At 39.6% G+C, this 24,110-nt stretch overlaps 1 protein-coding gene across 1 annotated transcript in view; it reads right to left on the bottom strand.

Annotated features, from left to right (window-relative positions):
• LOC126284988 (uncharacterized) overlaps positions 1-24,110 on the bottom strand; it is a 357,367-nt gene that overhangs the window by 18,759 nt on the left and 314,498 nt on the right. Inside the window, exons 35-37 of the mRNA XM_049984278.1 lie at positions 12,806-12,982; positions 8,819-9,020; positions 2,581-2,795 (exon numbers count right to left, since the gene is read on the bottom strand). Coding sequence (XP_049840235.1) covers positions 2,581-2,795; positions 8,819-9,020; positions 12,806-12,982 — 594 coding nt within the window. The remainder of the gene's footprint in view (positions 1-2,580; positions 2,796-8,818; positions 9,021-12,805; positions 12,983-24,110) is intronic.

Genomic DNA, 24,110 nt, shown 5'->3' on the forward strand with positions numbered 1-24,110 from the left:
AGAGGAAACTACAATAAATAAATAATACACCTTTTATATAAGCGGGCCATTAGCAGTGCGGCTACTGTAATCCTGAAAGTTCTCCTCCTTGCTAAAACTTGTGAATGCCAAATTGTTATCCTTCTGGATAACAACGGACAAAGATTATCCAATATGTTAAAAGAAATTGTCCTAGTTTTTAGTGAACTATGCTACAGGTGTTTCTAGTGAGGGGAAACCTCTAATTTTAAGAATCTACAGTGAGCCAATCAGATTTTTACAGAACTTCCAGTTTGCTTCTGAAGTGAAACAAACGAACAAAAATAGCTTTAAAAGCAAGGGGGCAATGAAATAGGAGGATAAATCTGACATTTATTGCTTGTAATTGCTGGACTAAATTAGTAACTATGAATGAAAATAAAATTTAAGGAAATACTAAATGGAAAATCAGTTTGAGTTCTAGAAAAGTGAAGGCACAAAACAAGCAATGTAAAACTTCTGTTTAGTGTTAAAAAGGCAAAAAACTAGATATCTTCACAGCACAACACAGCACAACAATTCTTCTGTCATACTACACATCAAATGCTTCAATTCTCCTCCATTCCAGTTTTCCCCCTGCCCATCATTCACTAACATACATGCTATATTCCAAATATACAAGTACATTCTCAGAAATTAAGGACAGTAGACTTTTTGGCCAGGAATGCACTCTTTGGCAGGTCTAGTCAACTTTTTATTTCGTCTTTGCTTTGTCTGCCATTGGTTATTTTGTTTCCAAGGTAGCAAAATTCCCTAACTTCATCTACTTTGTGACTACCAATTTTGATGTTAGGTTTCTCTCTATTCTCATTTCTGCTACTTCTCATTATTTTTTGTGTATTTCCAGGTTACTCTCAGTCCATATTCTGTACTCACCAGACTGCTCATTCTACCAACAGATCCTGTAATAATTCTTCATATTCACCGAGGGTAGCATTGTCATTAGCAAATCTTATCATTAATATCCTTTCACCCTCAGTTTTAATCCCAATCTTATACCTTTCTGTTATTTCTGTCATTGCTTCTTAGCAACATAGACTGAATGGCAGGGGCAAAAGACTGCACCCTTGTCTTACACCCCTTTCAATCCAAGCACCTCGTTCTTCATCTTTCAATCTTACTGTTCCCTCTTGATTATTGTACATCATGTATATCACCTATATTTCCCTTTAATTTACTCCTATTTTTCTCAAAATTTTGGACATCTTGCACAATTTAACACTGTCGAAACATTTTTTATAGACAGACACATCCTACGAGGGTGTCTTGATTTTTCTTCAGTCTTTCTTCCATTATGAAACTGCCCCTAATGCCTTTACCTTTCCTAAAGCCAAAATGATTGTCATTTAATAGGTCCCAAATTTTCTTTTCCATTCTTCTGAATACTATTCTTGTATGCAGCTTTGATGCACAAGATGTTACGTTGATTGTGCAATAGTTCTCACATTTATCTGCTCTTGCTATCTTCAGTGCTGTGTAGATCATATCTTTCTGAAAGTCTGGTGGTACATGCCAGTCTCTCAGAATCTACACACCGGTTGTATAATCATTTGGTTGTCTTTTCCCTCCTCAATGATTTTATAAATTCTGACAGAATGTTATCTATCTGTTCTGCTTTATTTCATCTCAAGTCTTCCAGAACTCTTTTAAATTCTGATTGATACTTACTTTCTGATACCAGTTTCTTCTTCTGTCCAATCATCTGACAAGTCATCCCCCTTAGAGAGCTCCAGTGTACCCTTTCCACTTATCTATTCTCTCTTTTGCAGTTAACAGTGGAATTCCAATGCACTCTTTAATGTTACCACCTTTGCTTTTGAAATCACTGAAGTTTATTTTGACTTTTTTAAATGGTGAATCAGTTGTCCTAAAAATCATTTCTTTTTAGATTTCTTCACATTTTTCCCTGCAACCATTTCGCCTTTGCTACCCTGCACTTTCTATTTATTTCAGTCTTAAGTGATTTATATTGCTGTGCTCCCCTTACTCCTACAACCACTCCCCTCATTTTAACAACCAACAGTCCTCAAAACCTTCCTATTTGACTGTCTCATCCTGTAATTCCAAAAGGCCTTTTAAATAATGAAAGTTAGAAATTCTTAGGCAAATGCTGATCAAGTAGGGTCTATTTGAGTAAAACAGTTTCTATAGGAGTAAATACAGTGTAAAACCCAAAAAAGGCAAGCTAATGTTAAAAAGGAAGGCAGGGCTGCAGATTATTGCCAATATTGTTCAACTAAAGATGCAAAGAATGAAGCGAAAGAAAATTTCCCAGACAGCGTTAGAAGTACTAAGTGAATAGATACCAGTGCTAAAGTTTGCAATAGCCTGTTTAGCAGAAAGCTCAGAAAGTACTTCAAGAAACTATCATGCACCAAATCTGTATGGAAGTGAAACATTAACTGTTCAAGAAGAAGAGAAGAAACTAAAAACATCTACATGTTAAGCTACAGGCACATGAACATTACAGTTTGTAGCTATGTAGTGGTAGAAGGTATTATCAAAGGTGTCACAAGGCTAATGACTGAAAAGTATTTTATTTTACATTTGAATACAACTCACCTTACTAAGAGTGCTGAAACGACGCGGGTCACGCCCAAATTTCACCTGCACTTCCTCGTGCCCATAATCAACCTTGAATACACGTGGGAACTGTGGCCAAGGATTATCCTTGCTTCGCCTTGCTGGTGGTTCTGGTAGTATTTCAAAGGTGGTAATTGATTTGGCACCTTGTCTAAGAGATGTTGCTATACAGTCACAGCCTGTGTCACCACCCCCTAGAGGCAAAGCCATAACACAATGTAACGTAAGTTGTTTATCTTATACTTAACATTTGAGAAAAATGAAAGGAAAATATTACAGATACTGACAAGATACTTCATCAAAGAAGCTTGTGTTACTTAACAGACACAAATTATAATAAAATAATCAGTCATGATAAAAGGAAATGTTTTATTTGTGGTGACCAGCTTCAGTCTTGAAACCCCATCTTCAAACCATTAAGACCCCTGAAATTCAACAAATTTCTACGAGAGGAAATCTGAAATTACATTATATTTTAACCATATACAGATTATGAAAACAAAATATGAAATTTTTTGTCCATCACTGATATGCATAGACACTGAGTGGAGCTGTAGTGTATGCCAGATGGAACTCAGCTGCTGAGTAGTTCCACTCATTAATTGTATAGAAAATACAATAGTGACATACATAAAAATGTCAGAAACATAAGTTATTAAAAGGATACAAATCAATATTAACTGCCAAATGCATTAAAATACCATTTGTAATAATTAGAAAGAAAAGCAGGTTAAGATAAGAGAAACAGCCACCTATGGGCAATATGTAAAAGTAATCAGCCATAAAAGTCTTGCCACACAAACTGATTCCATTCTTTTAGATTTCTAGAAGGCTTTTGACACCATTTCTCATAAGCAATTTCTAATTAAATTGCCCACCTACAGAGTATTGTATCAGTTGTGTGACTGGATTTGTGATTTCCTGTCAGGAAAGACTCAGTTCATGATATTTAATGGAAACTCATCGCGTAAAACAGAAGTAATATCTGGCATTCCCCAAGGAAGTGTTGTAGGCCCTCTGTTGTTCCTGATGTAAACAAATGGTTTAGGAGACAATCTGAACAGTCCTCTCAGATTGTTTGCAGATGATGCTGTTACTTACCATCTTGTAAAGCCATCAGAAGATCGAAATGAATAGCGAAATGATTTAGAGAAGGTATCTACATGGAGCAAAAAGAGCCAAATGAATCTAAATCATTAAAAATCTGAAATCATCCACAAGAGCACTAAAAGGCATCGCTATATTTCAGTTACATGAAAAATCGCACAAATCTGAAGGCTGTATATTAAACTAAATGCTTAGAGATTACAATTACAAATACTTCAGCTGGAACAATCACACAGATAATGCGGAGAAAGCAAAACAAAGATTGTGATTTTCTGACAAAACACTTACAAAAAGTAACAGGTCTACTAAAGAGCCTGCCCTCTTCTAGAGTACTGCTGCATGGAGTGGGACCCACAGCAGATGGGATTGACAGAGGACATAAAGTACAAAGAAGGGCAGCTTGTTTTGTATTACTGCTAAATAAGGGAGATTGTGCCACAGATATGATATACTAAGTGTTGTGTCAGTCATTAATACAAAGACTCTTTTTGCTGTGGCAGAACCTTCTTATGAAATTTCAATCACTAATTTTCTCCTAAGTGTGTGAAAATATTTTGTTAGACCTACAAAGGAATAAATGATGATCATAAAGAAGAGAAATCATAGCTCACATGGAATGACTTAAATAAATGTTCATTTTTCCTGCGCTGTCAGAGTGAAATGGTTCAACAGTAGATAAGTAGCTTAAAGCTGGTTCAATGAACCCACTGCCAGGTACTTAACTGTGAAATGCAGAGTTGTTATGCACATGTAGATAATACAGGAAACAGAAACATCAGTGCAAAGATGTAATCAAAAATGATGCTGTCAGTTGCCCTGGACATGGACAGGAATGACTTTATACACATCAAAATAAGCATCTGTGACTAGGGAGATGTCTATTCAGGCATATATCATCTCAAGATATTCCCAGTCAGCATCGAGACAAAGACACTGACGCTTGTTGATGTATCATAACAAAATAAGTCTATTTCTTGTCCAACAGCACAAATTATGGATGGCTATGCATTGGTCACATTTTGCAAAAATATTTACACATATTAGGGCAATACACTGACATACAAGGAAAAGAAAAAATCAAACAATGGAAAATCCAGGATGGAGTATGAACAATATAATAAAGGATAGATTACTACTCACCATATAGTGGAGATGCTGAGTCACACTTATGCACAACAAAAGGACTGCCACAAACAAGTAAGCTTTTGGCCAAAAATGCCTTCATCAGAATTAGACCCCCACCCCCTCCTCCTCCTCCTCCTCCTCCTCCTCCTCCTCCTCCTACACACACACACACACACACACACACACACACACACACACACACACACACACACACACACAAACAAACAAACAAACAAAGTTGCACATCTTGGAGGAAATGGCAAAAGAAAATGTGTGCATGAAGATCAGTCTCCAGAACTGGAAAGTGTCCTATCGAAGTAGTTTAAACAAGCTTGTGCAGAGAACATTCTAGCTGATAGTACTGCAGTTTGTGCTAAAGCTACATATTTGGCACAAAAGTTGGGACTCCAAGATTTCAAAGCATCCAATAGTTGTATCTCTAGGTTTAAGAGCCAATACAATTGACTTTATAAATGTGTTTGAGGTGAGGCTGCAAGTGTGAATATTGAAACTGTTGGGTCATGAAAAAACACTCTTCCACCTATCACTGAGAGGTACGGTCCCAATGATATTTTTAATGCAGGTGAAAAGGCCTATTTTTTCCATCTTCTGCTTGACAAACCATGGAGTTTAGAGCATAAAAATGCCACAGCAGGAAATTTATCAGAAAGAGGCTGACTGTTCTACTATGTTTCAATGCAAGTGAAACAGAAAAAGTTGGTGCCACTAGTAATTGGAAAGGCAAAAAGTTCACAATGTTTCAAAAATTTGCAGAAATTCCCATGCAGATATACGTCTAATATGAAAGCACGGGTAATGACAACTAAATTTGAAGAATATTTGCATGCTTGGGATACAAGATTGGGTATCAGAAACAGGAAAATAATCATCTTCATTGATCAACATGCAGCACATCATCAAGATACATCATATCTTTGTAATATAAATATAATGCCTCTTCGGGCCAACCATAGCACCATCTGGTTTCCCCCTTCAAGCTAGATAAGTTTCGTTCCTTGTAGTTTTTTCGTTTGATGCTTATTTCGTGCGATATTTGGCCCGGTCACTACCAATGGACCACCCTGTATACTGTAACTTTGGACAGAGATTTAAAAAACACGTGTGTCCGAAATCACCCCAAACCATGGGGTAACTTTGGACACTTTATTTAACTGCCTCGTATAAATATACCTACACATACACTTTCTGGTTCTGGGATATTTTATTCGTTACATATATACCCTACCACTTCCATAACAATGAATTTAATCTAACAATATATGCAAAAGTTACAATCAAACTAATGACAAAACCGTCTGAAATCACCCCGTTTGATGGTACAACAAGAAAAATGATGATCTTGAATGTTATGCATTTTGTGAGAAATGCATGGGATTCCATGCAAGAAAGCATAATATCAAACTGTTTTCAAAAGGCTGGCTTTAACTGGATACTAGCACTTACAGGAGAGATCACATCAGAAAACAATGAAATCGCAGAAGACATCATGTCAGTAAGCAATGAAACTGCAACAAAACAGCTGCAGCAGATAATAGGAAATATGAAAATATCACATGCCTTAGCTTTTGTTCAATGTGATGAAGATGTTGCTGTCTGTTAGTCCATGATTACTGATGAAGTGTTGCAACAGCAGATGACAGAAAAACAAGATAGTAAAGATGAGGGTGAAACAGGACCTTCGCCAGTTCCTAAAATGTGGAAAGCCATTGAAGCCATGGACACAAATATTGTGTGTTAAGCTTTGAATTGATGAAGTAGTGCTGATTTGAATTCTTCTGAAAACAGGACTAAACAGTGTAGTGTAGTGTAGTGATGTTAATATGTACAACATACCAATAGTTTAGCGATGATAATTTGTATTATCAGTAGCGACTCCTTAATGGGAAAAAGCGAAATCAATGGCATTTCTTTTTATTGAGAACATCTATGTAAACTGCCTCACACTGTGAATAAATAAAGTCATTGCATGCCAGGTTCATATTCATTTATTAATTTACTCAAATTGTTTTAGGTGGTGGTATCCACAGTAAATAGAAATTGGATGTTAATTTGATTGACATACACTGTAGAAATTTCAGCAATCTAGGAAAAGACAGATTGCTACTTACCATAAAGGAAACATGTTAAGTTGCTGACAGGCACAATTAAAAGACACTTACATAAAGCTTTCGGCCACAGCCCTCATCAGTTAAAAAAAAATATTTAAAAAAATACCACACACACACACACACACACACACACACACGGACACATAATGCACACATGGCTGCCGACTCCAGCATCTCGAACCAAAACTGGCATTCATGCCTGAAATGCTGGAGGTGACAGTCATGTTTGCATGAGGTGTCTTCTTTACAGTAAGTAGCAATCTGCCTTTTCCTGCATTGTTGATATTCCTACCTGGAGTTTCCATTGTTTAGCATACTCTGTACACACAGGTGTGTGTGTGTGTGTGTGTGTGTGTGTGTGTGTGTGTGTGTGTGTGTGTGTGTGTGTGTGTGTGTACCTATCCTTTTTTTCCCCCCCAAGGTAAGTCTTTCCGCTCCCGGGATTGGAATGACTCCTTACCCTCTCCCTTAAAACCCACATCCTTTCGTCTTTCCCTCTCCTTCCATCTTTCCTGATAAAGCAACCTTGGGTTGCGAAAGCTTGAAATTTGTGTGTGTGTGTGTGTGTGTGTGTGTGTGTGTGTGTGTGTGTGTGTGTGTGTGTGTGTGTGTTTTATTGTTTTTATTGTCTCTATCAATATACCAACACTTTTATTTGGCAAGTTACATCTTCTTTGGTTTTAGATATATTTTTCCCATGTATAATGTTTCCCTCTATTATATATATAAGACTCAACTTAAAATTAAATGTTGATAGCTAACTTTTTTAGATATGTTCCTAAGATATGGGTTCTTATTTTGGAGGCTAGAGGCAATGCTCTCGTGTCAAGTGATATACTTGCATTTCAATTGGCTGTTGGCTTAAATGCGCACATCCCGCAGCTTGGATGTTGTCCACATCACCATATTTAAAATATTTTTGCTTCTTGTATACTAATGGATAATTTTGAGTATCTTAGCATGATATTCCAAATGTGTTCTCAAAAAGGCATGATTAGAATAATAATTTATTGATCTAGCATGTCAGGAAGTGTGGCATTACAAGATTTCCTATTAACTCAAATGTAGTACTACTACTCATTACACATTTTCACTAAAAAAATTTACAAAATTAGGTATTTTTCAATAGTACTTGTTCAAAATCTGTGGTCCTTCCAAAAAGTCCACTGTCAAGCAGTAAGTTCCTATGTGTCACAACTGATCTTGTCGTCGGACTTTAAATGATGACATTATAAGCTGCACAGCTAGACATTGTTACGATAGTGTTGTCTACTTGTGATCTTCTGATTTATTTGTAACTATTTTGGCAGAAAACAACTGAGTTGATCAAAATTTTGCACACATGAAAAATTTAACTTTAAAAGTGTTAGGATTTCACTAATTCACAGATAAGAGAAAATGTAAAATGCAATTAGGAACTGTTAGCTAACATTCATCAGAACAGGGTCAGACTCCAGTTGCATGCCGACCCATCACAACTTTTTCCACTAACTCCATTATTAAGCGAGGTGCGAAATGACTTGCCCTGTAACGTATCAGTTAATTCACAATATGTTCCTTATAAAAAGCTCACAGTGCTAACTTTTAAACATGGTAGTCATAGCCTGTTTGCCAAAATTCTCCCAATATATGACAACACTATCCCTCACCATAGCCTGAAAAACAGTAACACTCTTTCTTATCTTTTTCATGCATCTGGCGACCACACAATGCTTTAGTTTTTACTCCTACCATGGTAACACACACACACACACACACACACACACACACACACACACACACACACACAGAGAGAGAGAGAGAGAGAGAGAGAGAGAGAGAGAGAGAGAGAGAGAGAGAGAGAGTAAAAACCTCACCTATAACTATGACATCCTTATCCTTTGCAAGAAGAGCAGCTGCTGCTTCTGTTGGCTGGTTACCCATTTGACGTTTCTGCCATGCTTCCAAAAATTCCATAGCGAAGTGAATGCCATTCAGCTGACGCCCTGGAATGGGCAAGTCACGAGGCCATGTTGCACCCATGCAAAGCAATAATGCATCATATTCTTCCAAGAGATCCTGCACAGGAAACAAAGAATTAACAACAACTGTATGTTGCTCTTCATTTGATGTACCTGTATGTGTCAACTATTAATAAACACATTATTTTATAGTACTAATAAAAAAATAACTGACATATATAAGTATGTTTCTGCAAACATAGGCTGTGGTGAATCAGTTCCTTTGAAGGGACCAGGAGGAGCAAGGGACAAAAGGGGCTGAGGAAGTAGGGGCTCAGTAACATCAATATAGAAATATTGATGGGTTCCAATAGCACCAAAGATCTAAATTTGAAGTGTGCCAGTGAGCCACATTTCCCCAGTTACATATTCCTCACTGAGTGCCACATAGAACTTGGGAAGGCTGCATTATGAAGAGTAAATTGGTAGCCCCAACCTTGCTAAATCCTCAAGTGTGTCAGCTTATCACAGGTAATCCTGTACAAAACTTCAGTTCTCTTTCTTTGCTTTTCTTTCTCCTTTTTCTTTTCTCCTCCTCCTCCTCCGATTATCTTATTGTTGTACATTTGAATAGTTACAACAGTTCGTGTTCAGAGGGTCTTCTCATTAGGTGTTGAAACCATTTATGCTGGTACTCTTTCACAACTTTCCTTAAACTGCTTTAAACAAGTGATCTCCAAAATTTGTGAATGTGAATGCTTAATTTGGCTAATTAAACTTGCACCTAATACATCACTTCTGCTCTGCTGTTTCTGTTCTTTTCTTTCTTTCTTCAACTAGCATACAGTATTGCATGTGGATTGTGTCAGGTGGAGCAGATGAAGGGAAATAAGATGCGGGCAGCAGGAGGTAGGGGTGGGAAAGTGCAGGAGGCAGGTGGCAGATGTAAGATGGGAATGTAGAAGGACAGGTAATAGGTGCACGAGATAGAAATGAGACACACAGGCACAGTAATCAGTGAATTCTTGCACTACACTAAAGTAGTAACATGGGGGATTGAATGGAGGGGGGGGGGGGGGGGGGCATGACAAGACACAGGAAAGTTTGTCATGCGGAAAGAGGATGTGAGTGTACGAGGTTATTGGAGATTGAAGCCAACAGGATTACGCGAATAAAGCATTTGTGGCCATTCAGAGATAGATAGGTGTGTGTGTGTGTTGTGTGTGTGTGTGTGTGGGGGGGGGGGGGGGGGGGGGGGGAGAGGACACACACTAACCTGAAAGGGGATTCATCCAAAAACCAGTGCAGTTTTCATTCAGATTTGTTTTTGTACATGTTGATGACTCACTGCCTTTACTATCTGATGTCATTTCTTTTGTTGTATTTCTGTATCTTTTTCCCTTAAATCTGTGTTTCTGAAATAAACTGGCATTTCACATCCACATACTTCAGTTTTAATCCTGCTGGTCTATTGTTGCCATTGGTCTCATTTTATTCAGTGAAAATTTCATACTATCACTATCGTATACTTTGTTTCATTTCGTTTTATCTACTTACAGAAGATCTTTTGAATTAGCAAATACTATAGTTTATTGTTGCACACATTTATAGATTTGTGGCTGTCCTGTTTCTGTTCTTATGATTTTAGCCACATTAAATAAGTCGCTTGCCTATTTTTAGATATAATAGTTAATGACTGACTTAATTGTGGCTTAAAAATATTAATGAAATTTCTTGAAATTCCACATTTCACCAGTATTTTCCGTAATTTTGGTCTATTATCCCTCTTATAAGTATTCTAATACTTTCAGGCCATAATTAAATATTGCATTAATACAAGATGACACCTTTCTCGAATCACAAATGTTCTTTCTGTCAACTACTTTGTACTGTTGGTTGTATTTTGTATTTAATTATGTATGCATATACTTTGTATGCAATATTTAACATTGACGTGCCTGTATGTGTGGCAACTTTTTCAGTCACCTTATTAATGTTTTTAGGACACAGTATTAATGCAGCCTATTTCTATAGCCACAGATGTTATTTAACAGTCACACAAATCTCTATTTTTAAGTTTATCCAGAGTATTCTGCACATCTACTATATTTATGTTATGAAATTCATTGATTTCACAATCACTTATACCAAATACTGCTGTTTCACTATTGATACTTATATATTTGTAACAAATGATCCATTTATTTTGAGTTTATAATTCTCATAAATTTCCAGTCCCAGTTCCTGCACTCCCATCATTTAATATTCCTATCTCTTAAATCAGTTGCCAACTTGCTTAGTCTGCTTTTCTTGAGTCTCCTAACTACTGATATCCCCCTTTTAATGTCACCAATTTCCTTATTGTTTAGCAATATTAAGATTATTTTCTTTTCAACTCGCACTGTTATTATATTCTTCATTTAAAATTTTTAATCTTATTTATTTCAGTATGTTTTTAGGCCAGGTGCTTCATTAGTCATTTTAAGAAGTATTGTCCTGCTCTATATTATCCATTAATCACCTAATAATACTATCTAATCTTCTTCTGAAACCATCTCAAACTTGTCTGTTTTTAGACTTAACTAAATTTTGATATTTTCATTCATTTTATTACATACATTTTCTTCCTTTTAAAATTTAACTCCTGAATAATTTAATTTTACCTGTGAGAAAATAGTGGGTTGTGTCTGCACACACCTCACCCAAAAACACCTTGTATCAATATACCAGCCCACTTTTTAATGCTGCAATCTATTACTGACTAAACCTCACTACTACCAAGTATAGGTTTGTACAGATGTGTATGAAGATATAATTAATTATTCTAGTGTTATTGAAAGCACACTGACTCAACAGTTTTTCGCTGAATTTAATTAACGTTCACCAAGTGATCAAATTAATTTAGGCATTGCTACTTTTCCAGTTCTAGCACTGAGGTCTAGTTAGATTTAAATAGCATATTTATAAATTATGTTCCGTGATTCTTGGAGCAATTTACGAGACTTTTCTGCCTCTTATTTCTCATATGACTGGTGCATGAACTTTTACTATATTTCCATGGCATCTACCCGATTGATCTTTATAACAATAATTCATTCTCTAATCCAACAAGCGCTTATTTTAAACCTTCTGAGCAATATTATCATTGCACCAGTTCCAGACTTCTTGCCTTTAGGTACACAATATATATGCTACATGCTTCTTCCCTTCAACTTTCTTCATAGTTTGTATGTTAACTAATTCGTCAAGTTGTTTTTCTTTTTATTTATTTCAGATTTTTGCCTATTTTTTTAAATTAAAATTCCTTGAACATTCCTCACTTTTAACAGTACCTTGTTTTAAAAAGATTTGCTCCTGGTCTATTGTGATTGACATCATCAAAGTTTTTATCCATTCATAGGAGCAAGATCAAGAGTAGCCTGTGAACTCAATGCTTTGAAGGATAAAGGAGCATGCAGTTTAGTCACACCAAACAATGAAGGAAATGAATCAAAATCCACTGCCTTCTGGGTAAAGTGGGGAATTTGAAAGACTACAAGGAACATGCCCTCAACAAAAAAAATATGTATGCAGGTCTAGAATCACTGGATTAGCACGTTAATTATGGGATTATTCAGTTACAGCCTGTTTCCTATACTGGGAACATTGACAAATTCACTAAATAAATGAAGAAACAGCCACAATGTAAAAAGAAGAAGAAGAAGAAGAAGAAGCCACACACACTTGCAATAAATATGGCATTATAATTCATTTTTTCCATTACCATAAACTGAAAACATCTTAAACATAGACATCACATCGTTTTCTTGTGCAAGAAGCTCATCACATACAAATAAAGTGCAGCAACCACATGTAAATTAACTTTATGCTACTCTTGCTATAGTGCGGCGGTGAAGTAATTACCTTAGCTGAAATGTCTTTGCCAACATTTATGTTTGTCTTGAATTCAACACCCTCTTGTGCCAAGAGATTGACACGGCGCTGTACAACTTCCTTTGACAATTTCATGGTTGGGATGCCATATTGGAGAAGACCACCAATGCGATCATTTCTTTCAAATACAGTCACTAGATGACCAGCCTAAGAAAAAAAGTAAATATACTTCAGTTTACTTCCTTGCTTTCATTTAACTTCTACTGTCTGACATTTATTTACACAATTTATCCAAAGACAGGCTTACAACCTGCACTTGTAAAAAACAAAGCTATATTTTGTGCTTGTTAGTAAGTGCAATACATAGATATTGATTATTTCTCTTAGTTTCAGCATCTCTCATTTCATCCACCAATCACACACTCAACAACTTCTGGTATTTCTTACGCATATAATTCCTAGAGTGCTGCATCCTGTAGGGTCAGAAAACTGTTGACATTATTGTTCATACCCTTGTCAGAGACACAATCACAGATAATGTCTAATTTTGCAATTTTTTGTTCTAATGGACTATTATTAAATAATTTCTTGTTTTTTCTTTCACAAGCAGTTAGTTCTGCTTTCACCACCACCACCACCACCACCACCACCACCACCACCACCACCGCCACCACCGCCACCGGTTCGTTCGCTCACTGCTTAGTATAGACTGGCCACTGTTTCACTTGTTGCAAAGGCCAAAGATGTGCAGAGGACAAACTGCCCAATGATGCATACACACTGTTTTCTGCCTTTTTAACAATAGTTACTGTTAGTTGTTTTTCTTGACTGATTGGAGGATGTTTTAAAGGAAAGAAATAAGACATGTTAATGAGCTCCATTGAGCAAAATTTAACATTATAGAAAATATATTTTACATTGGCAGAAATAACATGATTAGTTTTTACTAGTAATGACGAAAAAGAAATTAAATATTTTTCCAATTTAGCTGTCTTTTCTAAGAATGGATTTTGTTCCCGATCACTTTGTTTTCATGCAACTCAGCTTCACTCAGTCACTTACTCACATGGAGGCAAGCAGTTGTAGGGTATGACCCAACATATGTGTGTGCCTTTCAAATGGCTAAGTGAACACGTCAGGCACCTACATCACAATGTAGATTGAAGAATAATGGTGGGCAAAAAGTACATTGTGTGTGTGCACAGCGCAACTTTGTATCATCCAAGTGATATCTGCAGGGCTATATTCATTGCACCGGAAACTGTGTCATTAGACAAGATAATATCGACCACTTTCATCAATTTTGATCACGTGTGTCTCCAGTGCCCTTATATCACATAACGATGTAATCTTCATTTATGCTACATTAAAAGACAAGAATGTGGCTAAGTTAATCTTCTGAGTTCTCTCGGTATATATTTCAGAATATTCTCTCTTTATATGGTAAAGATAACAAAGACTTATTCATGTTGTTGATCATTTCTGGTAGAAATTTCTGTTTACAGGGTGTATACTTGGATAAGGGGGGAAAAAAATTCACCGATTTTTCCCAGATTTCCGGTTAAAAATACACTTTCTCCTGGGTGAAAACATGCGTTTTCCGTGTTAAGTGACAATATATTATCCCTTATCAATCTTTTGAATGGTTCCGTTTTGGAAATATCTTTGATGTGCAGCAACACATACGCTGTGTATTTTCATATTACGAAAGTATACATTGGAATTCCAAACAACACCACATGTTACTTTCCGAATCATTGAAATCGAGATAGCGAGGCGCATTTGTAAGCCAGTCATAACCTATGTCACGTGATCTCAACATCCGATGGCAGCGGATATTCTGAGCATAGAACACGTGATGTAGTCAACCAACAGCAACATCACTGTTAAGAAGCACGAACACACAAACAGGGAAAGTCAGGAGTTTAAATTAATATACATAGTGTTGCTACAATAAAAGCAAAGCTTTCACATATAATATTTGTCTCCAGGATTAATAAGCTGCAAGAGAAGCTAAGCTTTCGCTTATAATGTTGACCTTTTTTGTGCATGTTACATTTAAGATATATCACACAAATGTGCCAGTAAAATGTTTAATAATGACATAAATGTCTGATCTTCAGGGTTCCAAATTATTCTAAATGGCCCATCATCAAAGAGTTGATTTTTAAATTAGAGTCAAACGCTCTGTGATTTAATAAACTCATGGTACGTCCTCGTACACAGTTCAACTTACGTAAAAGGATATTTACCTTGAAAGTAACGCTTTTCAAACCACCATTCACAATATTTTTGCACAACCTGTTAGAAATGGGTCCGTTTCAGCAGTTGCCAGTGAGCGCAGATAACAGGCTACACCGCGTTTGCGTAGCTATCATGAGGTAGGAAGCCCATATGTATGTGTATGTGAAATAATAAAATGGAATTTCGTGAACCATACTAAAATGTGCACATTTAAAGTTCATACTTAAATGTACATTCATATGTCCAGATTCCCAATGACGTAGACCTCGACCTGATATTAAGCTTCTCAGTGTCATTTTCGGGATGTAAATTGTCTTTGAGCACCAGTACTGTATTATATCATGTTTGGTTCTTTATTACGACAAAATACCATATGTGCTAGAAAATGAAAATGTGCACTTGAAATGCAGCGAACAGTTGAAACTAGCCAGTACTGTGTAATTGAACATTTTGTTTCGAATACATTGAGTGCCTCTGCGGAAAAAGTTTATAAAAGTCAAATTTCTTTAGCAAACAGACAAAAATAACTTCATTGTTCTGCAAGGCGATTAATGCTTGACTGTCAGAAAAGTGGAAATAAAATCAAATCTGAAAGTAGTGACATATCTGAGCCTTCCATAATTATGTGAATGCATTTTAATTCACTTGATAGCTCCCGGCCACAGACATCCGTTTTGTTTTCATTTGACGTGAGAGTAAATGAGGGGGAAACAGCAAAATCACTAAATGTAAATAATGGTCATGTGGAGATTACCCACTATAACTCTAACTGCTCTGTGCATCAGCCCCAGATCTACGATATTTGCGAACTGGGTCAATACTAAAAAAAAAAAAAAAAAAAAAAGTTCAAAGTCTGAAACATAAAACACATGTGGAATTAAAACATGTATATTTTTAATGGATGCCATTAAATTATATTCAGGATAGTGGAAATTGAAATGTTCTGTGGTGCCTCCCCTGCTCACAGTCTGTCAGTTTGACAGCCTGCCCAATTAAAAAAAAATTTCGCAGTTAATAGTGGATAGGATTACTTGTAATCGGGAGAACAAGAACTCTCCAGAAAATTTGCACTCTTTATTGCCTATTAGCTAATAACTTGCTGTTTTGTGTGATATAAAATTAAATATAGGATACGTAAAACCAATAAAGAGAAGAGAGAAGCAAAAAATTACACATTTCTTCAACCGTTAGCTCCTAGCAATTTTATTTTTTTTCTAATCTTACTACAGATTTACATGGCGTGCTTTCCTTTCTGCGAAAGGATCTATTACGTCATCAAAGTTTGTCAAACGTTTTGCTACATGAAAAATCTAAATGTTGTTTTCTAATACTGAACAAGTTGTTAACACAAATTATACCAAAGACTGGTGTGGTTTCTCGATCTGATTATACCTATTTTGTCACTGTCTGCTAGATAAAACAAAATAGGCCTTTCTAACATTGCAGCAATTTTGAAACACACACCACATATACGAGACTGTTTATAACAAGACAGAATATAATTCACGAAGTACCAACATCAAATACCTATTGGGCCTACTACAAGCATAAAGCTTTATGTTAGGAAATAGTTTCACATTTCATTCATATGCACCAGTTTCTCAAGTGCGAGATCGAAAAGTAGTACTATGAAATTTTTATATAAATTTGGAACCATCTTATTCTTCCATAATTTGTGTGATGTCCCCGTTTCTTCTCCTTCCTCATTCTAACAAACAATCTCGTCATCACCAATACTGTAGCTATTCCTGCCACTGCCAAAACTTGTTCGCCAATTATCTTCACTAACGCTGCCAGGATCACAGGTTTAGTTATCCGACGATTATTTTCCGGTTAGGTGCTATTATGTGTTCGTACAACACGTTTTCCATGTTACTTCCAAAATAGAACTTAGGTGGCTGCTAGCCAGGGACCGTACAACTGGTTCTTACTAGTATAGTGATCTGGCCAAAAATTTACTGTCAAAATTTTCATTTTCTTGGATACACCGTGAAGATAATCTTTCTCACCTGTTATTCCTGTCAGTCGTTTATTTCCATTCTGGTAGTCTGAATCTATAGATTTCACTAGTAATTATAACAATGCTGATCATTCAACCACATAATCAGACAGCGATTGGCATTAATCCGTTCGGCTTTACTCCGCTCAGCTCTTATAGCCTCGTTCCCTTTTGTCAGCCGAAAGTCTAGACGCGACGAGGATTCTCCAGATACAGACATTATGCACTCAAAAATTAACTTATGATTCATTCAGAAATCAACTTATAATGTGTTCAAAAACCAACACGGAAGCGTTTCTAACTTACATGAATAATCGATAGATAAATATGCGCTGGATGCTAGGTGCTTTGTGAAACAAGTTCTTTTCCTCAAGAATATGAATTTGGCACCTCATTTTACTGGTAGCATCTAGCTGCTTGCTGCGACTGTTTGCACAGCCAAGAGCCACATTCCTGTAGCCAGAATCAGGATAATCTACAACTCAAACGTGACTCAACTGTGTATGCGCACGAGCATGCTCTTAACTCTAAAACAAATTTAATGTAAACAGTTGTGACTTCACACTCATTGGAGGCAATTTGTTGTTATGAAGCATTGCATAGTCTTCCTAAAGCCTTTGACACATTTTGCTGTTGGCTGACACCTGCATGAGCAATGTGTGTCGTCTTTGTATATGGTGCACTTTCTTTGCAATTTAAGTTATTTTTGTTTCTTTCTCTCATTATGTTTTATCTTTGAAGTATTATTCTGTGACAGCGGTATACACTAACATCCATTGTTAGAGTATTGGTTCTTACCAATTTTAAAAAATTCCCGGGTTTTTCCCAGTTTTCTCCTGGATGAAAAAACTCCCAGGTTTTTTCCCAGATCTCTCTCTTGTTCCAGGGCATATACACCCCGGTTTATATTGAAAAGAAAAGTTAAGAGAATTTTACTTAAAGCTAAGTAATCAACATCTATCTTTGAAGACCCACTGTGAATCTAGTGGAAGGTGAGAAATAAGAAGATAATTCCCAGTGTTGAGAGTATGACTGGATTCTAGTCCACTGACAACCTTGCGAACAAAGAACAGGCAACTTCACAACAGTGCTGAAATGGGAACCACTTCATGTAAATTTATTTTCAGAACTGAAGAGAGATTAGAGTATGAATTGAAGTTAAATATTATTTGACATTTGAAATTGTTACTCTTTTATTGTGACAGTCTTACAGTTTCGGTAAAATTAATATTGAAAAGAAACTTTATTGGTGTGGTTCATGTGTCGCCAGGCATGCTGACATGTTTCACACAGCCGCCATCACGGCACGAGGGCACTATCACAAACACTTATGCCACTGCCAATGACATGCAAGCATAACCTCTCTGGAGCTCCAGCGGTGGGTCTACTCGAGTTCAAACTTTGACGCACAGAGCCCATTTTGTGTGTCTGGCATTTCATAACATATACAGACATTAATAGTGCTCAGGGCTCACCATCTATGGAATAGTCATCGTATCATTTTACTGAATACTAACTGAAACACAAAACTTTGCATCTGTTGTATTTCAACATTCAAATCTACTGTTAGCAACTGACGTTTCAACTAAAACAAACAAAGTTATGTATTACTTTTATTATTTGATATTAGATGTAGAGTAAGTTAATATCTGTCTTCTCTGCCCATTAACCACATGTGTTCCTCACCCATGTGTCCACTAGAGAAATACAAAGCATGGAAAGAAAGTTACAATACTTAGAAGATGAAAGTCAGTTCAGGACCCATTAACAGCAGCTACAAAGAGGGAGGTGGTGGGGGTGAGGGGGGGAGGGCGAGGGTTTTTGTTGCAATATTAACTATCTAACCTATCACTAGTAGGCTCAGCATTTGTAATGCAGATGCCTACTGGCTTTAATTTTGGCACATCTAAACATACATTCAACACATGAAATGCGTCTACAACAGATTTTATGTAAAAAGTGTCGTGCAGCTGTACATTCCGCAGTGGTGATTATTCATTGAAAAATAAAGTGATCCAAGATCAAACAGACTACACCACACTCACACTTGAATGCAGGGCAGTAGGCACAGGTAGGTGTGATCTGAGCAGCCAAAAGAAGGTTATCATTGAACTTTATTCCATCCTAAAGCAGAACTGCTGACAGTATATTAAACGAAAGCACTGAAGTGACCTACCTTTGAAACCAATATTAATACAAATCTGGGCTTCCTCCCAGTTTTCCTAATTAAGATGCAAATTTTTTAGTATCTATCCTATCAATCTCTGTCTCCTCCCTCTTTATGTTGTACATATTCAAAACAGAAGAAAAAAAACCATAACACATTCTTCTTAAAAAGGTGGAGAGAAAAATAAAGCCACAGATTAGCCTGAGTCACATAGGAATGTTACATAATAATAAGACTGCTCCCCCTGGGTTCTTTCTCAATGAAATGACTATCATTCTAGAAATATTGGAGTGGATGAGAATCCCATTTGAAGGAAATTTCTACATTCACACTGAATTTCTTGGATGTACAAGCACATTGTCAACAAACCTATGAGAAAAAAAAACTACTCTGTATTCCATTTTCCATTTACAGATTTGGGGCAAAAAGATGATAGTCTGCAGAATACAATGTCACACGTGATCTATCACATTGGACCACTTCACACACTTATGGAATAGAAATATCAAATCATGATTGGTTGGTTGGTTTGGGGGATTAAAGGGACCAGACTGCTATGGTCATCGGTCCCTTTTTCCTAAAAACTAAAACCAACCAAAGAGAAGAAAAATGAACAAACAGGAAAGACAGCAGACGACACAGGAAAAGTGATACTCAGACAAAGAACAGACAAAACAAAGTAAAACCACACAGAGTGTGGCGGTGGTTGGCCGACCATGGGCATAAAAAAGGAAAAGCCAACCACCGAGAACACATTAAAAACTCAGTTTAAAATCGTAGGCCAAAGGCCAGAATCAACAAAAAAACAATAAAATAAAACAGAAACACTCAGATTAAATGATTAAAAAAAACCTGCCCGAATAAAACGTAAAACTAAGTCAGCCATAGCAGAGTCATCTGTTAAAAGTGCAGGGAGCGTGTCAGGCAGTGTGAACGACTGCCTGAGCACAGCTAAAAGTGGACAGTCCAATAAAATGTGGACCACTGTCAAAACGGAGCCGCAGCGACATAAAGGTGGGTCCTCACGTCGCAATAGCTGGCCGTGCGTCAGCCAGGTGTGCCCAATGCGCAGCCGGCAGAGGACAACAGACTCCTTGCGAGAGGCCTGCTAGGAGGAGCGCCACACACTGGTAGCCTCCTTGAAGGCCCGAAGTTTGTTTCGTGAAGACAGGGCGCGTCATTCAGTGTCCCAAAGGTCCAGAATTTTGCTGCATAGGAACGCTCACAAATCTGTCTCCGGGAGGCCAATGTCCAGAGATGGTGTACTGGTGGCCTCTTTCGCCAGGTGGTCAACATTCTCATTGCTGGGTATCCCAACATGGCCTGGGGTCCACACGAAGACCACAGAGCGGCCGCAACGCGAAAGAGTATGCAGGGACTCCTGGATAGCCATCACCAGACGAGAACGAGGGAAACACTGGTCGAGAGCTCGTAAACCGCTCAGGGTATCACTACAGATAACAAAGGACTCACCTGAGCAGGAGCAGATATACTCTAGGGCACGAAAGATGGCGACCAGCTCAGCAGTGTAAACACTGCAGCCAGCCGGTAACGAACGTTGTTCAGAATGGTCCCCTAGAGTTAGTGCATAACCGACACGACCAGCAACCATCTAACCGTCTATACAACGCCAGAGCCCTGATACGTGGCCAGGATGCAATAAAAGCGGCGTCGGAAGGCCTCCAGAGGGACTGAGTCCTTCGGGTCCTGTGCCAAGTCGAGCCGAAGGCAAGCGCGAGGAACACACCATGGGGGTGTACGCAATGTGGCCCGGAAAGGAGGTGGAACAGTGAGAACCCTAAGCCCAGAAAGAAGCTCTTTGACTCGGACCGCAATCGTACAAACTGACCGAGGACGAGGTTCTGGCAGATGGACGACCAATTGCAGGAACAGAAGATGATAGTTGGGATGCCCAGGCAAGCTAAAAACGTGGGCAGCAGAAGCGGCCAGCAAACGTTGGCGTCGTAACCGCAGGGGAGGGACACCTGCCTCAACAAGTATGCTGGCCACAGGGCTGGTCTGGAAGGCACCAGTGGCAAGGCGTATCCCGCTGTGGAGGATAGGGTCCAGCAGCTGCAACGCAGATGGGGATGCTGAGCCATAAGCCAGACTCCCATAGTCCAGACAGGACTGGATTAATGCCTGGTAAAGCCGTAGGAGAGTAGATTGGTCGGCGCCCCACCTGGTGTGGCTCAGGCATCGCACAGCATTTAGATGCCGCCAACACGCCTGTTTAAGCGGAATCAAAAACCACCCCCAAAAACCTATGTAACTCCACCACTGTAAGAAGCTCGCCATCAAGATAAAGCCGCAGCTCCGGGTGAACAGTGCGTCGCCGGCAGAAATGCATAACGCAGGTCTTGGCTGCCAAAAACTGAAAACCATGCGCTAAGCCCAAGACTGCGCCTTGCGGATTGTGCCCTGTAACTGACGTTCAGCAGCTGCAAAGCCAATAGAGCTGTAGTAAAGGCAGAAGTCATCAGCATACAGGGAATCAGAGACAGAATTTCCCACGGCCGCAGCAAGACCGTTAAGGGCTATTAAAAACAGACAGACATTTAGAACAGAACCCTGTGGCACACCATTCTCCTGGACTCGGGAGGAACTATATGAGGCCGCGACGTGCACGCGAAGGTACGATACAACAGAAAATTGCGGATATAGATCGGCAGAGGGCCCCGAGACCCCATCCATGAAGTGTAGAAAGGATGTGATGACACTATGTCGTATCGTATGTCTTCCCATGTCGAAAAAGACAGCGACCAGATGCTGACGGCGGGCAAAGGCAATACGGATGGCCTACTCCAGGCTCACCAGATTGTCGGCGGCGGAGCGGCCTTTACGGAACCTACCCTGAGACGGAGCCAGAAGGTCCCGAGACTCCAGTACCCAATTCAAGCGCCGGCTCACCACCTCTAAAGGGTTCTTCCCTGGTTTCAGAATGGGGACAACAAGACTTTCCCTCCATTGCGACAGAAACTCACCCTCGACCCAAATGCAGTTGTAAAGGTCGAAAAGGCATTGCTGGCAGTCCACTGCAAGGTGTTTCAACATCTGAGAGTGGATGCTATTTGTCCAGGAGCGGTATCAGGACAAGCGGCGAGGGCACTGTGAAACTCCAACTCACTGAATGAAACATTGTACAATTCAGGATGGTGGGTGCGAAAAGAAAGACTCCGACATTCTATCTGATCTTTAATGGAGCAGAAGCCCAAGGGGTAGTTGGCAGAAGTGGAATTCAGAGCAAAGTGCTCTGCCAAGCGGTTTGCGACGACGTCGGAGTCAGCACAAACTGCTCCATTCAGTGAGAGCGCAAGGACGCTGACAGGGGTCCGATAGCCATAGAGGTGGCGAATCTTGGCCCAGACCTGCGATGGAGTGACATGGAGGCCAATGGTGGACACATACCGCTCCCAGCACTCCTGCTTGCGTTTGCAGGTAATGCAGCGGGCTCGCGCACGCAGCCATTTGAAGGCGATACGGTGTTCGATTGAGGGATGTCACTTGTGACAGTGGAGCGCCCGCCAGCGAGCTTTAATTGCTTCAGCGATCTCAGGCGACCACCAAGGCACAGTCCGCAGCCGAGGGGACCCAGAAGAACGGGGAATGGCAGATTCGGTGGCAGTAACGATGCCAGTGGTGACCGATTGAACCACTGCATCAATGTCATCGTTAGAGAGAGGCTCAATAGCGCCAGTGGAGGAGAACAAATCCCAGTCAGCCTTATTCAAAGCCAATCTGCTAGGGCGCCCAGAAGACTGACGCTGTGGCAGTGACAGAAAGATCGGACAGTGGTCACTACCACACAGGTCGTCATGCACTCTCCATTGGACAGACGGTAAGAGGCTAGGGCTACAGACAGAAAGGTCAATGGCGGAGTATGTGCCATGCGCCACACTGAAGTGTGTGAAGGCACCATCATTTAATATCGAGAACTCGAGCTGCGCCAATAAATGCTCAATGGTGGCGCCTCGACCTGTTGCCACTGACCCACCCCACAGATGGTTGTGGGCGTTAAAGTCGCCCAGTAACAAGAAAGGTGGCGGCAATTGGGCTATCAGAGCAGCCAGGACATGTTGCGCGACATCACCATCCGGTGGAAGGTAAAGACTGCAGACGGTAACATCCTGTGGCGTCCACACCCGAACAGCAACAGCCTCTAAAGGTGTTTGTAGAGGGACAGACTCGCTGTGAAGAGAGTTCAGGACATATATGCAGACGCCACAAGACACCCTTTCATAAGCTGCACGGTTCTTACAACAACCCCGGTAGCCACGGAGGGTGGGGGGTTCGCATTTCTGGAAACCCAGTTTCCTGCAGAGCAATGCAGAGGAAAGGGTGAAGGTGATAAGTTTGCAGAGCTCAGCTAGATGGTGGAAGAAACTGCTGCAGTTCCACTGGAGGATGGTGGTGTCCATGGCTGAGAAAGGCGTGACGGGACAGGGAAGGAATATTACGCCACTGGGTCACCTGCTGCCTCCGATTTAACACCTGTGATAGTGCTTTACATGGCGTCTGAGCGACCGGTGAGATCGAGGTCCTCAGCGGACGCCAGAATCTCCACCTCGTCCTCAGACGCAGAGCTTGTAGGAAGCGGTGGGACAGGTGCCACCGCAATGTCGTTAGCCTTGGGGAATTTCTTCTTCTTCTGTTTCTCACGCTGTGCCTTCCGTGGTTCAGGCTTCACGGGCTTCACTGGGTCAGTCTCAGGGACGGACGTCGACCAAGAAGCCTGACGACCAGCTGGCCCCGTTGCTCACTACACAACACTACACAAACAGACGAAACAGAAACATGGAGATGGAAAACGAGCCCCTGACAGACCGCCAGGCGCACCAGACTGAAGATGGAACACCAAGAAGTGGAACTGGTGGGGGCGGACCGCAGAGTGAACATCCAGAGCCGCAGCGGACGAAAAACGGAGC

Source organism: Schistocerca gregaria, chromosome 8 (assembly GCF_023897955.1).
Source record: "Schistocerca gregaria isolate iqSchGreg1 chromosome 8, iqSchGreg1.2, whole genome shotgun sequence".
In the NCBI taxonomy this organism is placed as follows: Eukaryota; Metazoa; Arthropoda; class Insecta; order Orthoptera; family Acrididae; genus Schistocerca; species Schistocerca gregaria.